The sequence below is a fragment of the Aythya fuligula genome, chromosome 33 (assembly GCF_009819795.1).
Source record: "Aythya fuligula isolate bAytFul2 chromosome 33, bAytFul2.pri, whole genome shotgun sequence".
Taxonomy (NCBI): Eukaryota; Metazoa; Chordata; class Aves; order Anseriformes; family Anatidae; genus Aythya; species Aythya fuligula.
Window position 1 is genome coordinate 223,925 of NC_045591.1, and position 13,614 is coordinate 237,538.

Genomic DNA, 13,614 nt, shown 5'->3' on the forward strand with positions numbered 1-13,614 from the left:
AATAATAAAAAATTAAATAATAATAATAATAGTAACAACGATAATTATAATAATAATATATGTATATGAAGCAGTGGTAGAGGTTAAGGAAATGAGTAGGATTCACTCTGCAATACCAGGGAACGAAGGAAACTTTTGAAGGGCAAATGAGAAGAAACTGGTGGAAGGGGTGAGAAAGAGGGATGGTTAAAAGGCATTTTCCTCCTAGAAAAAGGGAAGAACAACCCAAATATCCCTGTGTGACATTGAGCAAATTGATTAAGCACAGATGCAGCTGTTTGCTTTTTTCAGATATTTCTCTGTTTGCGGGCTGTGAATGGATTTGACGAAGAGTTTCATGAAACAACCCCAGTTATTTTTTTTTGCAAGAAGTGGGAAAAGTGGTTAAAAAGCATCGCCCAACGTGGGGCTCGAACCCACGACCCTGAGATTAAGAGTCTCATGCTCTACCGACTGAGCTAGCCGGGCTGCTTGTTTCATTATTTTTTGGAAATCACAGCTTGTGTAACACCCTTGGGGAGCTGGAGGGGATATAGGATTGCAGCAGGAACTGGAAAACAGCAGGAAAAGCTCTGGATTTCTGGGTTTGTTTCGCTTTTTTCGCCGAGCTTGCTGCAGTGTAAAGTGCAGGGGGGAAATGTGCAGCCAGGTTTTGCACCCACTCCGGGGGAAGACCCCGAAGCACGGCTCAGAGACGGCGGGGAGCGAGGTGCTTCGTGTTGTATCAGCAGGGGGTACATTAAAAAAAAATAAAATAATAAAATAAAAATTATTATTATTATTTTTTTTCCCTGACCGGGAATCGAACCCGGGCCGCGGCGGTGAGAGCGCCGAATCCTAACCACTAGACCACCAGGGAGCGCGATAGCGCCCCTTGCCCGCATATAACGCGGGGTCAAGGCAATGCCCTAGGGTTTAATCTGGGGGACCCGGAGCTGCTTTTTACCGAATTCAAAGCAAAAAAAAAGCAGACTTGCTTAATGCGGCGGCTATTTTCCTCCTCATTCCTTTGGGATCTGCATGCGAAAATCCTCCCAGGCAAGCAGGTCCTTGGGTTTGTCTTCTGCTGCCATCCAGCGGTGGTTTCTCCCAACACTTGGGAGTCCTTCTGCTTTCCTGGGATATCCCACAAGCTCCCGAAGCCATCAAATGCTTTTTTCCAACCCCCTGGTGTCTCTAAACACATTGGGTTTGTCTGCTTGTGTAGGAGGCAGAAGGGATTCCCAGCCAGCCAGCTGTTGGATTCATCCTGATGCATTCAATTGAGTTAAAAGTACCCCAGGAACCCCAAATCCCTCTATTTCTTGGGTGTGATAAGGTTGAAAATAAGCACATTGCTGCTGCCTCAGCAGCTCTATGGAAAGAAGCACAACAGTGGACCATGAATTTCCTGTAAGGGGATCAGTCTAATCCTTGACAATCACAAGAATTTCAGTCTAATCCTTGACATTCACAAGAATTTCAGTCCAGTTACCGATTTCCCCTGATATTTAGGCAGTTTTCCTATGTTGTTATTGGAAGATGAACAAAGCTCACTCATTGCACAGGACTCTCCCCTACTCCTAGATCCTATTTTACAGAAAAATCCCCATTTCTAGAAAAAAAATCAGTTCAACCCCTTATATGCCACACTTACAGCTAACATTATACCAGAATGAATCCACAAGTGGAGTAGAAATATGACTGTAGGGGACTGAAAGCAGTTCAGCAGGAAAAAATCTACATTTTTGCCCACCAGACTATGACTAAATTTCTGGAAGAATGGAAATATGAACAACAAAAGGGCTTTATCAAAAGCTACGTGGAAATGTGGGTCAGCAGAGATGCAGCAAGGAGGGGAAAATCCACATTTAATGACAAGGAGCTGTGCTCCAGAGAGTTAATTGAATGTGGAGCCTGAAATTTTGGCTGCTATTCGAGGTCACAGCCCCGAAACAAATAAATGCATCCAGGAGCAGGGATGCATGACCACAAAGTGATCTCCCCCTTCACCCACTCTCATTATTTTAGCTTATGTGGGTTATGAGCGAATGCAAAATATGCTCAGGGGGACAGGAGCCGATTCACTGCTCAGTTTTGACACAGGAAAACCATAAATTTGGGTATGATGTCCAAGAATGGAGCTGAAAAGGAGTGTTTCTGCCCGGTTTCGAACCGGGGACCTTTCGCGTGTGAGGCGAACGTGATAACCACTACACTACAGAAACTGGATGAAAGATGTTTTTTCCCCCATTTCTACAATAGCCTGAAGCCTGTTTGTACAGGATCTGTTTTACGTGTATTTGCGCTAAAAGTACGTGCAAAGTAAGGGCTTTCACTCCTGTCCTTGACAATTCATGCTTCTTTTATGCTTTTTTATTTTATTTTTTTTACAAGACACTGCATTTATAGAGCGAGCATCCATACCCATCTCTTGAGAGGTCATTATCAACAATATGCAGAAAATTAAGGATTTGCCGTGCAGAATGATGGTGGGAATAAACTGATTTAGATTTTGGGTTTTCCTTCTTCCCTCTCTCTGCCTTTGCAAGCCCTGTCTTGGTGCAGGAGCTGAAGGAGGGAGAAAATCTGAGGGATGCCTTCAAAAGCAAAAAAAAAAGCAGGACCGTGTTTCTGCCTGGTTTCGAACCAGGGACCTTTCGCGTGTTAGGCGAACGTGATAACCACTACACTACAGAAACTGGATGAAAAGGGGGAATTTGACCCATTTCTCCAATATCCCAAGGTCCATTTGCAGAGTTCTTATTACACCCTGGATCCTCCAGGCTAACATCAAAGGAGTCAGCTCTTGTGTTGAGCCCTTGTGCATGTTTGCAAGGAGCAGGGCACAATATTTACACCCATGCTACACCCAGATATTTATACAGCATCACGAAGATGTCCACACACATCCAGAAAAAGTTGTGGATCAATGTGTGCACGGTGGAGGTGGAGAAAATGAAGGCTTTGCTGTACTGAACAGCGAAGAAATTAAATATGTTAGAGCTCTGATTTTCCTCGTTTCTCCCCTGTCTTTGCAAAGCCCTGCCCTGGTGCAGGAGGTGAAGCAGGGAGACCCTTTAAAACTGAAGAAATTCCCTTAAAAGCTGTTTCTGCCTGGTTTCGAACCAGGGACCTTTCGCGTGTGAGGCGAACGTGATAACCACTACACTACAGAAACTGGATGAAAGGTGTTTTTTCCCCCATTTCCCCACTAGCCTCAACCCCATTGCCTTTGGCTTTCCTTTTGCTTCATCCGTGCTAACAGCCCAGGCAAAGCAAAGGGCTCAGCTCTGGATTTGTCCGAAATCTCACGGATTTGTCTGAAAAATATAATAATAATAAAAAATGACACTGCTTTTCTATCCACAGCATGCATATACAACTCTAAAGAGTTAAATTTATTTAAGTGGGGTTGAAAAGGAAGAGTTTGCTGTGCATTATGGCTGGCTTAGAGTTTGGATTTTCCTCATCGCTGCTGTGGTGTTTGCAAGCCCTGCTTTGGTGCAGGAGGTGAAGGAGGGGGAAAATCAGAGAGAACCTTGAAAACTGAAGAAAATCCTTGAAAAAACTTGTTTCTGCCTGGTTTCGAACCAGGGACCTTTCGCGTGTTAGGCGAACGTGATAACCACTACACTACAGAAACCTGAAAAATAATCCCAAAAATGCCCTATTCCTGGTAGGATGCATCCAGCTCTCCTTCAGTCTTTTCAGCTCTTTTACTTCCACAATTCCTGGCTGAATCCCTCAGATTTGCTTCTAGCTTTAGAAAAAAGACCATTTTTGCAACCAGCCAAGCATGGGTGGATGAGCAAGACCCAGTTTTATTTTGGAGCAAGCCCCAAAACAGCACCGTGAGGATGGAAAGAGAGGGGAATGCTTTCAACACCGACTTGCAGAGAAAATCCATAGCAGTTCCCTCTGCCAGCAGGGAGGGAAAAAAGGAACTGGAAAAGATTTGCTCTTTGGAAAAGAGCAAATTTTCTTAAAAATTAGAAATTAACTTTCCCTGACCGGGAATCGAACCCGGGCCACGGCGGTGAAAGCGCCGGATCCTAGCCACTAGACCACCAGGGAGAGATGCTTCAGGCTAATAATTGTTTTAATCAATTTTGCTATTTTTCTACATTTTTTTCCCGTATTTTATTTATTATCCTTACAAAAGGTGATATTCAAGCACTTGGCCAAACTTTTAGTGGCTTGGTTCTGTCCTCGATGCAATGAGGAGCCTGCAGGACTCCCAGTCAGGGCTGCCCCCCCGTGTCCCACATCATTCCCTTTTTAGGCTCTTTTTAATTTTTTTTACTTAATTCTGCCTGGATCAAGAGCCTGGGAAGTCACGCCAGGGGGCTGCTGAGCAAAGCAGCTTCCATTGGGTTCGTGCGAGGAATTTTGGGGAGGGGGGAACAGTGCTATGAATTAAATATTAATAGGAAATAATATTATTTTTTTGAAATAATATGGAAATAATTTTTTTTAATGGTTTTTAATCTTCGATCACAGGGACTTATCTCGCTCTGGTACCTTTGCTCAGAGCCCGGCACCTGAGAACAGCGCTACCACACCTCCCTCCAGGTGTTGCCAAAAATGTGCAAAAATAAAAGATCAGATTGGGAAAAGACACCAAAACATCAGCTCCCTGGTGGTCTAGTGGCTAGGATTCGGCGCTTTCACCGCCGCGGCCCGGGTTCGATTCCCGGTCAGGGAAAAAGCATAATTTTTTTCCCAATTAATCTATATTTATAAATTCTGGTTGCACTGATATTCTCTGCCTCACCTGCCCCCGTGACCCCAAGGAAAATATCAAAGCGTAACCTAATTATCTGTCTGAAATTCGTGCTGCAAACAGATTTTATTTGCAGCCCTGGCTTTTCGACCTCCTGACCAGCTTTAAGGACACGAAAAAGCATAAATATTAAAATTTTGACAGTGTTTCTGCCCGGTTTCGAACCGGGGACCTTTCGCGTGTGAGGCGAACGTGATAACCACTACACTACAGAAACCCTCCATGTCATCCCCTTTGCCCTCCCCCTCCCTTCACCTGGATCCCAAATTTGTTTTGGGCTAAAAATGCGAGGAAAAAGAGAAAAAAGGATTTTTTCCTAAGATTACACATATAAAGGCACCTTCCTGCTCCTATTCCAAGCAGGAAGAGTTTTATTTATGCAGCCCTTCCCGGCCGATCCCATTTTTTAATTAATTATAGGGTTAAAAATTGCATAAATCACTTGCTGGGTTAGGAAAGGGGGAGTTTTCAGTCCTTTCAATAAATCTTTGTGCTGAATTTTGTTTTTGTAGCAGATCTCAGTCAACACATTGAAAAAAAGGAAGCTGGAGCCACTGAAACCATCAGCAAAATAAGGATGAAAAAAGGTGGAAATTGGGGCCCGGCTAGCTCAGTCGGTAGAGCATGAGACTCTTAATCTCAGGGTCGTGGGTTCGAGCCCCACGTCGGGCGCTTAAATTTTTTCTTTCATTTTTTTTAAATTATCACAACGATCAGCTGCAAATCATCCCTGATTTCCCGGCGTTCCGGCTGGTGATGAATCACCACGAAACCCCACGAAGAAAGAAAAAAAGGGGAAAAAAAAACCCTCCAAATTAATTTTTAAGGTCTTTATAATCCCTTTTCAGCCCCATTTTCAGCACCGTCAGGATGGCCGAGTGGTCTAAGGCGCCAGACTCAAGGCTCTGCCTTCCCGCAGTTGGGTATTCTGGTCTCCGAATGGAGGCGTGGGTTCAAATCCCACTCCTGACACGTACATTTTAATTATTTTTTTTTCAGTTATTTTCCCCCAAGAAATGCCCATTTCCTCCTGAGACCGAAAATCCCCCGGGGCTGCGTGATTTCGGACCGCAAATGGTTGATTTAAGGGAGTTTTCCCCAAAGCTGGGCTCCGCCTCGTGCTGGGAAGGGCAGAAAAAGAGTTGTTTCACTTTTATTTTGAATCCTCTCGTTTTCAGCAAACTTGTTTTGAGCAAACTACTTACTTGCAGTAATTTTGCTTTAAGGCGTGAGGCTTTGCACTTTGCACTTTGATTTTTTGCAAGCCAAATTGCTTTTAAAAAGTGTTTTTTTGGGGAGAGGATTTTTTTTTTCTATTGTTTTCTATTTTTTTGTCTTTTTCCTTTTTTTCTCTTTTTTCTTTTTTTTTTCTTTTTTTCTCTTTTTTCTTTTTATTCTTCTTTTTTCTTTTTATTTTTCTTTTTTTTTTTTTTAATTTTTCTTTTCTTTTTATTTTTTTATTTTTCCTTTTTTTTGAGAGAGAGATTTGGGAAGAGGCAGGATGCAGGCAGGGTGCGGGCAGGGACAGGCAGGTGGGCAGGACAGTTTCTGTAGTGTAGTGGTTATCACGTTCGCCTCACACGCGAAAGGTCCCCGGTTCGAAACCGGGCAGAAACACCTCGAATTTTTCTTATTTTTTTAATATTACTATACGTATTTATTTTATTTTATTTTATTTTATTTTATTTTATTTTATTTTATTTTATTTCACATTATTTTATTTCACATTATTTTATTTCACTTTATTTTATTTTACTTTATTTTACTTTATTACGTTTAATTTTATTTAATTTTATTTTTTATCCCCTCTTTTTGAAAAAAAAGATCTTACAAATATTTTTTCCGACCCTTTCCAATTCCTCCCAGCTCTTGCACCGGCTGCCACAAACCCACCCCACCCCCCTAAACGCACTCTCCCCTTACCTAACGCAGGATATGCTGCACCTCCCCGACTTCCCTCCGCATCTCACCGCCTGCTTTGGGCGATTTCCTTATATTTCATTTATTTTTACCCATTTTGCAGCCTTTCCAAAAGGCGAGAGGATGGGAATCAACGAAAACATTTCTTCCCTGACCGGGAATCGAACCCGGGCCGCGGCGGTGAGAGCGCCGAATCCTAACCACTAGACCACCAGGGACGCTGTATAAAAACCTTTACCCTCTACTCCATCACCCCTAGCAAGAATTACCCATTCAAGCCCATTTTGACCCATTTTTCTTTTATTTTAACCTCTTTCCCCTGTCCTCCCTGCACCCTCCACTTCAGCACCTCCTCAGGTTGTAACAGGCATCAGCCCGTTCTCTTTTTTTGGGGGACAGCGGTGATTCCCAGCTGCCTGGAGCTCAGGTTTACCCATACTTAGAGGGAAATCAAGCCCCACAGCACGCCAAAAAAGCCTTGCACCCTGCTCAGCACAACTGGGAACCAGTCTGGTGTTGCTCATGCTGGGGGCAAGCACCTGCAGTGCTCTCCCTGGGGCGTGCTGCCTCCTTGTTGCATGACCAGAAGTGCTGGCCACGCTGCTCGCGCTGGCAATTCTCCTGTGTAGGCAAAGCAAACACGCATGGCTGTTCTTTGCATGCAAAATAATCATCGTCATCATCATTAGCACGGGCTGCGTGGCAGCTTTCAGAAGGGTTTTGCATGCACCTGGGTTTGCGGCTGCAAGAACATCTTCATTGACTGCTGCAATTTAGGGCCAAGCTCCTGAAATTCAGTTTAACTCCAGATTATGGCTTAAGCCCTGAAACTCTTGGGAATTTAGGGAAAAGCATGTGGCTATTGCACGATGCAGGAATGGCTGTTGACAATGTGAGACTTTGCTCTGGCCAGGTGGGGATTTTGTAGAGTTTTTTTGGGATTTTTCCCATTCACCACCCCCAGCTCAATGCCCATGAAGTGCCAGGACGAAATAACCACAAGACCAGGCTGCAAAGGAGGCAGTTTCTTATTACTTTTTCCACGGTTTGCATTCAGCAGCTGAGGCAAACAAAGCTTTTCAAACCATCAAAGGCACATCTGTACAATTGCTTTGGATATCCAAAACCCCTCAGTATATTCAGTGGTAAGGAACCTGGGAAATGCTTCGTGAGCACCTTCCATCCCCTCTGGGCTCCTTCTTACATCCCCAAATTGCTTTTAGGCACCAGCTCAGCCCAAGGGCGTTGCTCAATGAGAGGTTGAAGCCAATTCTGCTTGGGAAGGATTTATTTCTCTTGGTTTTAGGCAGGTACAGGAGATGTGTCTGCATGCCATCTAGTCAATCTAGGCTCCATCTGCAATCGGAGCACTCCTGCAAAGACTTGTTGAGCTATTTCTAAATGAGATACTGTACAAATTGCCACCGTTCTCCGTTGATTAGGTTATCTCACCCACTGATTAGATTCTTGCCTTCTTCTCGGAAGAAAGGTAAGAAAACTTGAAGCTGTCGGGAAGTCCTCCAGGCTTTTGCATCTTGGTCCACAGCATCTATGCTCAGTCACAATGCTCAGTGGGATGAAAAAGATGAGTAAAGGGTCCGGAAAACAGCAGGGATGTGTGATCAGTTGGAGATTTGGCTCAGCTCTATCCTTGTTCTCCGACAGAGAGGTTTTCTTCATGCCCCCAAAAGCCATCTCCGGGGTGATGAGACCCCACGGTGTCCCCAGATTTGGGAGGGTGAGACTTGAGGCATGGAAAGGGTCAGGGGGACAGGGTGAACTGGCACCCCCTCCCCAGGCAGAGCAGGGGGAGGATTTGCTCCCCTGCAAAGGACGTCGGCGGGTAGGTGAAGATGGGCGCCTGGTTGTGGGAGTCGAAAAACGCCACGCGCCCTGCCTCGTAGTCCAGGTAAATCCCAATCACCCTGGGGGCGGCGAGCAGGGAGATGGGGCTGGTAGGAGAGGTGAGAGCCTGGTACTGGCTCCCGCACTGCCCCACGGCCCAGATGCCCACCTCGGGGTTGACGCTGATCCGTCCCTTTCTCCTCACCGACTCCTTGGCCACCCCAACGGCCCAGGCTTCCCCGTCGCCCACCTCCACCTCCCAGTAGTGCCTCCCCGTGCTGAAACCCTCGCAGCCCAGCACGCAGCGAGACGAATCGAAGCGTTTGGGGTTGTCGGGCACGGGCTGGCGGGTGTCTTCCCACCTCACGCGCTTGCGATCCTCGGACAGGACCAGCCGGGGATGCGCCGTCTCCGGATCCAGCGTCAGGCTTACTGAGGACGAAGAGAAGAAGAGCATCAGAGGCATGGTCCTAAGTGACCATTATAGTGACCTTAATGTCCTATTTGGTCCTAAATGACCTAAATGACCTATTTTCCCCAGGCTTGACTCCAGCTCCCAGTCCAGGGGCTCTCCCTGTTTGCTGAAGTGATGGAAGAATTGTTTTATGCCCACGAGCAAGACAGGAGGAAGAGAAATGTGAGTGCACGAAGGGAAATTGATCTAGAAAAGCAAGGCTTTGAAGTGTGAATATTTTTTTCTGGAAGTCTCCAGGCCATTGAAAAAAATACACAAATCCTCCAGTGTCCCTTGACCTTCCTTTTTTTTTTTTTTTTTTTTTTTTTTTTTTTTTAAGATCACCGGTGTTCCCAGCAGCTCCACGGGGAAATGTTTGCAATGTTCGCCTTGTTCAGAGAGCTGCTGCTGAGCAGGACTCTACGTGACATCCCGCAGGCATCCCAGTGCTGACCTGGCTCCCCAAGTCCTGCCAGGGGGCAAACTCATCCTCCCTCATGCAATCAGCCAGAGTTAATTGCACCTTGCTATGCTAATACACGGGGCATGTTGGAGGTTTCTCTTTGCCACATTGCACCGGGACTTCTATTCAGCTGAGATCTTCCTGAAATCCACTGCAAACAGACCCAGGTGCAATCTCCAGCCCTCTCCTCCCCAGTTTCTCTCTACCTTGAAATTTCATCAGCATCTCCTTGAGGGCAATGTTCTTCTGGGGAAGACTGGTGGGCGTCTCGGCCAGCTCAGGCGATGCCTCCAGTGGCTTCTGGGCGCTCTCTTTCTCAAGCCTGGAAGGAAAAAAAGCTGGCTCATAACACTGCCTTTGCTCGTAATTTTCATGAGAATTTCTGATTTTCAACTAGGTTTTCTTGCAAAGAAATAATAGTGGGGATGGAGCAAAGGACGGGTACTAGGGTAGTCATTAATGAACTCCCCATAAGCGTCTGCTGACCCAGAGCACTATTTTGTCCCAAACACCAAGCAATGAAGAGCTTCTATCATAACCAGCAATGCTTTACAAGGGAAATACAGGCAATAATAGATGCCTTTTCTTGCCTGCTTTTACCTTTAAAATAACCCGCTTTCTTGATCTATGCCCAAAGAATATTTTCACGAAGAGGTGGAAATTCATATTGAAGTACCCCTTCCACCCGAACAGACCCCTTGGTGTTTAAACATCCAGTATTTTAGCTGCTGGGTTGTAATTTATGATGGGTATCAGACAGCTTTTCTTGGTCTTCAGCATCCTACAGGGACCAGGGCACTTTTTGCAGTGTCCTAGCTTTATGTCTAAGCAGTCACTAGCACATGGGGCTCATATTGGACTGGGATTTTGGAGTCCATCACTGTCACCACCGTAGAAATAAGCATTAACATCATAATAACATGTGGGAGAAGCCACAAACCTGCTCAGGATGTTCCTGCTGTCCTACAAGGGAAGGATGAGAGAAGGAGCATTAGGACAGAGCAACGTCAACCTGCCAATAAACAACAAAAGGCTGCCGTGGGGTGACCTCAGGCAACCACTCTAAAATTACGGGTCTAAAATAATACTGCATTGCCTGCATGGTGTTTATAGATCTGCTGCGGGGTTTGGCAAGGTCACGGCAGCACCACTTAATGAGCTGCACCTTGTAGTTATCTGCCATCACCCTTCGTGTCCCTACTCTTTGGGCATGGTGTTACTATTGCTAATGCGCACTACTGCTTTGGCATAGCCAAATATTTGAAAGCAGGAGTAAAACAGAGCCTGCAGGTGGGCTGAGGTGCGTGGTTTGATGACTACTTAAGGAGGAGATGAGCCACAGCTAGGCACTGCTTTTTGTTTCTCCACTATGTATTGTTGGGATTTAGGCAACCTTTCTGGATGTAGACGTGTACCATCAGATGGATGAGTCCCATACCCATCATCATTAAATAGTGATTTAAATAAATTGGGCTTGGTTTAACATGTTCAAAAGGACAGCTGGGCCATTGAAGAAAATAAATGTATTTCATTTTTTTTTAAAGCTTTGAAGGATAATAGTTTTAAAGGAGCGTTTAGGATGAATTTGCCTCCTGGGCTGGTGACACCGGTGATGTTCAAGGCCAGGAGTTTTCCCTGGGGCTCTCACCTGTAGGAGTTCATACGCTGGCTGCTGACACTTCTCTTCCAGCTCACGGATATGCTCACCCACGGAGGAGATCTCCCCCAAGAGCTTGGCGATGTTCTCCTCCTGCCTCCTCACGATCTCCTGGTCCAGCTTGGCTAGCTGGCCCAGGAGGAGCTGCTCCTGTCGCTCCACGAACTGATGCAGCTCCTTGATTTCGGCCACGACCTTCTGCCTCTCCTCTTCTACCCTTTCCTACAACGAATGCACGCAAGGGAGAGGCAGGGAGAAATTGCTTGGGGGAAATTGCAACAGAGCAGATTTAATGTGTTGACTTTAGGTGCAACACGGCCATAAATTCATAAATTCCAATGAGTATTGCAGAGCAATGTGTAATATTTTAGACTTTTTTTTTTTTCTTTTTTTTTTTCATTGCCATTTCTAGGCTGAAGGTGCTGTCAGAGAGCATTTCCCATGGACTGTAATCTTTGTACCTAAAATGCTGCAGACCTTTGAACAGCAGGGAAAGATACGCACCAACACCATAAACAGAGATGTCAGGGAAAGGGAAATCACGGCAAGAAAGAAGCAGTTGGGTGATTCCCTTTTCCACATGTATTAATAAGGAGAACCTGGGAATGTGCCCCACTTGTGAGCAAACTGAGGAAGAAAAATCTCAGCAATAACCTGGCCAAATCCAACACATGATCACAGCCAGATAAGATGCTGAAAGAGCCAGGAGGCATGGGGGAATAGAAGTAGCAATTAACTACATATGGTACCGGTCCATATGTAGGGATGGACACTTACGAGGAAATTCAGGCTTCTCCCTTCCTCAGCCATTTTCAGCCCCAGCAGTTTTTCTCTCCTGTCCTTCAGGATCTGCACGTGAGCCTGGAATTTCTCCTGAGTAGAGAAGAAAGATTTTGATGGTGCATTTTCTTCCCCCAGCTGGTCCATCCCCCTGCTTTCATCCCACCTAACCCAGCTTATCTCCTACAAATTCACTCTCCCCTGCTTAATAATATGGCAATCTGGCTCTGGTAATTAGTAAACCCTCATTTCTGGCAGAGAAAGGGAGGTGGGCAGACAGAATGAGCCGCTTTCTCCCAAAACTACAGTGAATTTTTTGGCATAGAATAGTAAAGGAAATACTCAGACAAAGGACAAGGAGCTTCAAATGACTGGGGAGACCCTGCTGGCATCTCCTCAGGTTCAGCGCTGACCCAAAATGTAAGCTCAGGGTTTTTGATCACATTTGATGCTGAGGAATATCTTTTTATCCCCAACCTTGCAGCCTGGGAAATGCCCCATGCCCAATGTTCAAACCAGCTTAGGGTGGCAAAACCATATCCTCCACCACCCCTGGGCGGTGAGACTGGGGATGCATCACCTGTATGTGGGGAGAGCAAATTTTACACCTCACCCGCAGACAAAAAAAAGGCATTTTTCACTGCAACCAGCACAAAACGTAACCCTGCCTTGCACCCTGAGACCAGATTCTTTTGGTAGAAATCAGCATCTGGTTTCTATCAGCATTTCTATCTAATCTGCACAGGAAGCATCTCCTGCACCCCAAATGTTCAAAGCAGCATAGCTGCCCCTGCTTTGGGCAGGAGGTGGGATTAAATATCTTCTGGGCTCCTTTACAGCATGATTTATACGATGATTGGGGAATGACAGATTCAAGAAAATTGGGATAACCAGGAGAGAAAGAGGGGGGAGCACGGAGCAAGCAGGGAGGAGGTCGGCTGTAATCCAACCCGTGGATCGAAAGGGGTGGAAACGCAAACATTTAAAAGCATTTCTCAGGGCAGCTCCCTGACCCGGTCCCCTCCTCTTCCCCTGGTTTCCCCCCACCCTCCGGAGCCCTCCTACCTTGTGCTCCTCTGCAGCCTCCTCGATGGGGACCACGGGGTGGGCGCGATGCGCCTGGGACTCCCTGCAGACCAGGCAGATGGGGGTCTGGTCCTCCTCGCAGAAGAGTTTCAGAGCCTCCTGGTGCTTCTCGCACAGCCTCTCCCCCCCTGCCCCTCCTTTGGCTGCCTGCAGGCTCAGCCTCTTGGCTATCTCGATGATTTTCGCCAGCTCCCGGTTGGGTCTCAGGTTTCTCTCCGGGGCCGTCTCTTTGCACCGCGGGCAGGTGAAATTCGCCTCCTCTTCCTCCCAGCAGCGGGTGATGCACGCCCGGCAGAAGTTGTGGCCGCAGTGGATGGAGACGGGGTCTTGGAAGAAGCCCAGGCAGATGGAGCAGGAGGCTTCGTCCTGGAAGCTTTCGGTGGGGATGTCTTCAGCCATGGTCTTCTCGGTGGCGAAGATGACGGGGCAGCTTTCGTTTTCCGCCCCGCTTGGTCTCGCCGTTGGCTGCTCCCCTTCCTGCAGGTGCCTGGGGCCCCGAGGGAGGTGAAAGGGAGCTGAGAGCTTCATCACGGGGATGATCAGGTTTTCTCCGGGCAAAAGGCTGTGCTGAGAGGCTGCAGAGATCCCCCTTTCTCCGAGGGGGAGCGGAGGGGAAGGGAGAATCCCCCTTCCCCAAGGGTGGG

At 46.6% G+C, this 13,614-nt stretch overlaps 1 protein-coding gene and 13 non-coding genes across 14 annotated transcripts; 4 read left to right on the plus strand and 10 right to left on the minus strand.

Annotated features, from left to right (window-relative positions):
* Window positions 1-395: 395 nt before the first annotated feature.
* TRNAK-CUU lies at window positions 396-468 on the minus strand. Its single transcript has one exon. It is a non-coding gene; the product is annotated as a tRNA-Lys (tRNA).
* A 319-nt stretch (window positions 469-787) lies between these two features.
* Window positions 788-859, minus strand: TRNAE-CUC. Its single transcript has one exon. It is a non-coding gene; the product is annotated as a tRNA-Glu (tRNA).
* Window positions 860-2,134: 1,275 nt separating this feature from the next.
* Window positions 2,135-2,207, minus strand: TRNAV-CAC. Its single transcript has one exon. It is a non-coding gene; the product is annotated as a tRNA-Val (tRNA).
* Window positions 2,208-2,608: 401 nt separating this feature from the next.
* TRNAV-AAC lies at window positions 2,609-2,681 on the minus strand. Its single transcript has one exon. It is a non-coding gene; the product is annotated as a tRNA-Val (tRNA).
* Window positions 2,682-3,087: 406 nt separating this feature from the next.
* On the minus strand, window positions 3,088-3,160 carry TRNAV-CAC. The gene has a single exon. It is a non-coding gene; the product is annotated as a tRNA-Val (tRNA).
* A 392-nt stretch (window positions 3,161-3,552) lies between these two features.
* On the minus strand, window positions 3,553-3,625 carry TRNAV-AAC. The gene has a single exon. It is a non-coding gene; the product is annotated as a tRNA-Val (tRNA).
* Window positions 3,626-3,984: 359 nt separating this feature from the next.
* Window positions 3,985-4,056, minus strand: TRNAE-UUC. The gene has a single exon. It is a non-coding gene; the product is annotated as a tRNA-Glu (tRNA).
* Window positions 4,057-4,615: 559 nt separating this feature from the next.
* TRNAE-UUC lies at window positions 4,616-4,687 on the plus strand. Its single transcript has one exon. It is a non-coding gene; the product is annotated as a tRNA-Glu (tRNA).
* Window positions 4,688-4,909: 222 nt separating this feature from the next.
* On the minus strand, window positions 4,910-4,982 carry TRNAV-CAC. The gene has a single exon. It is a non-coding gene; the product is annotated as a tRNA-Val (tRNA).
* Window positions 4,983-5,364: 382 nt separating this feature from the next.
* On the plus strand, window positions 5,365-5,437 carry TRNAK-CUU. The gene has a single exon. It is a non-coding gene; the product is annotated as a tRNA-Lys (tRNA).
* A 192-nt stretch (window positions 5,438-5,629) lies between these two features.
* Window positions 5,630-5,737, plus strand: TRNAL-CAA. Its single transcript has 2 exons — window positions 5,630-5,667; window positions 5,692-5,737. It is a non-coding gene; the product is annotated as a tRNA-Leu (tRNA).
* A 572-nt stretch (window positions 5,738-6,309) lies between these two features.
* On the plus strand, window positions 6,310-6,382 carry TRNAV-CAC. The gene has a single exon. It is a non-coding gene; the product is annotated as a tRNA-Val (tRNA).
* Window positions 6,383-6,831: 449 nt separating this feature from the next.
* TRNAE-CUC lies at window positions 6,832-6,903 on the minus strand. The gene has a single exon. It is a non-coding gene; the product is annotated as a tRNA-Glu (tRNA).
* Window positions 6,904-8,447: 1,544 nt separating this feature from the next.
* Window positions 8,448-13,369, minus strand: LOC116500258 (E3 ubiquitin-protein ligase TRIM39-like). Its single transcript, XM_032205196.1, has 6 exons — window positions 12,950-13,369; window positions 11,882-11,977; window positions 11,096-11,326; window positions 10,388-10,410; window positions 9,654-9,769; window positions 8,448-8,962 (listed from the first exon to the last, which is right to left on the minus strand). Exons 1-6 carry the CDS (start codon window positions 13,367-13,369, stop codon window positions 8,448-8,450), a joined length of 1,401 nt encoding a protein of 466 aa, XP_032061087.1.
* Between the last annotated feature and the right edge of the window lie 245 nt (window positions 13,370-13,614).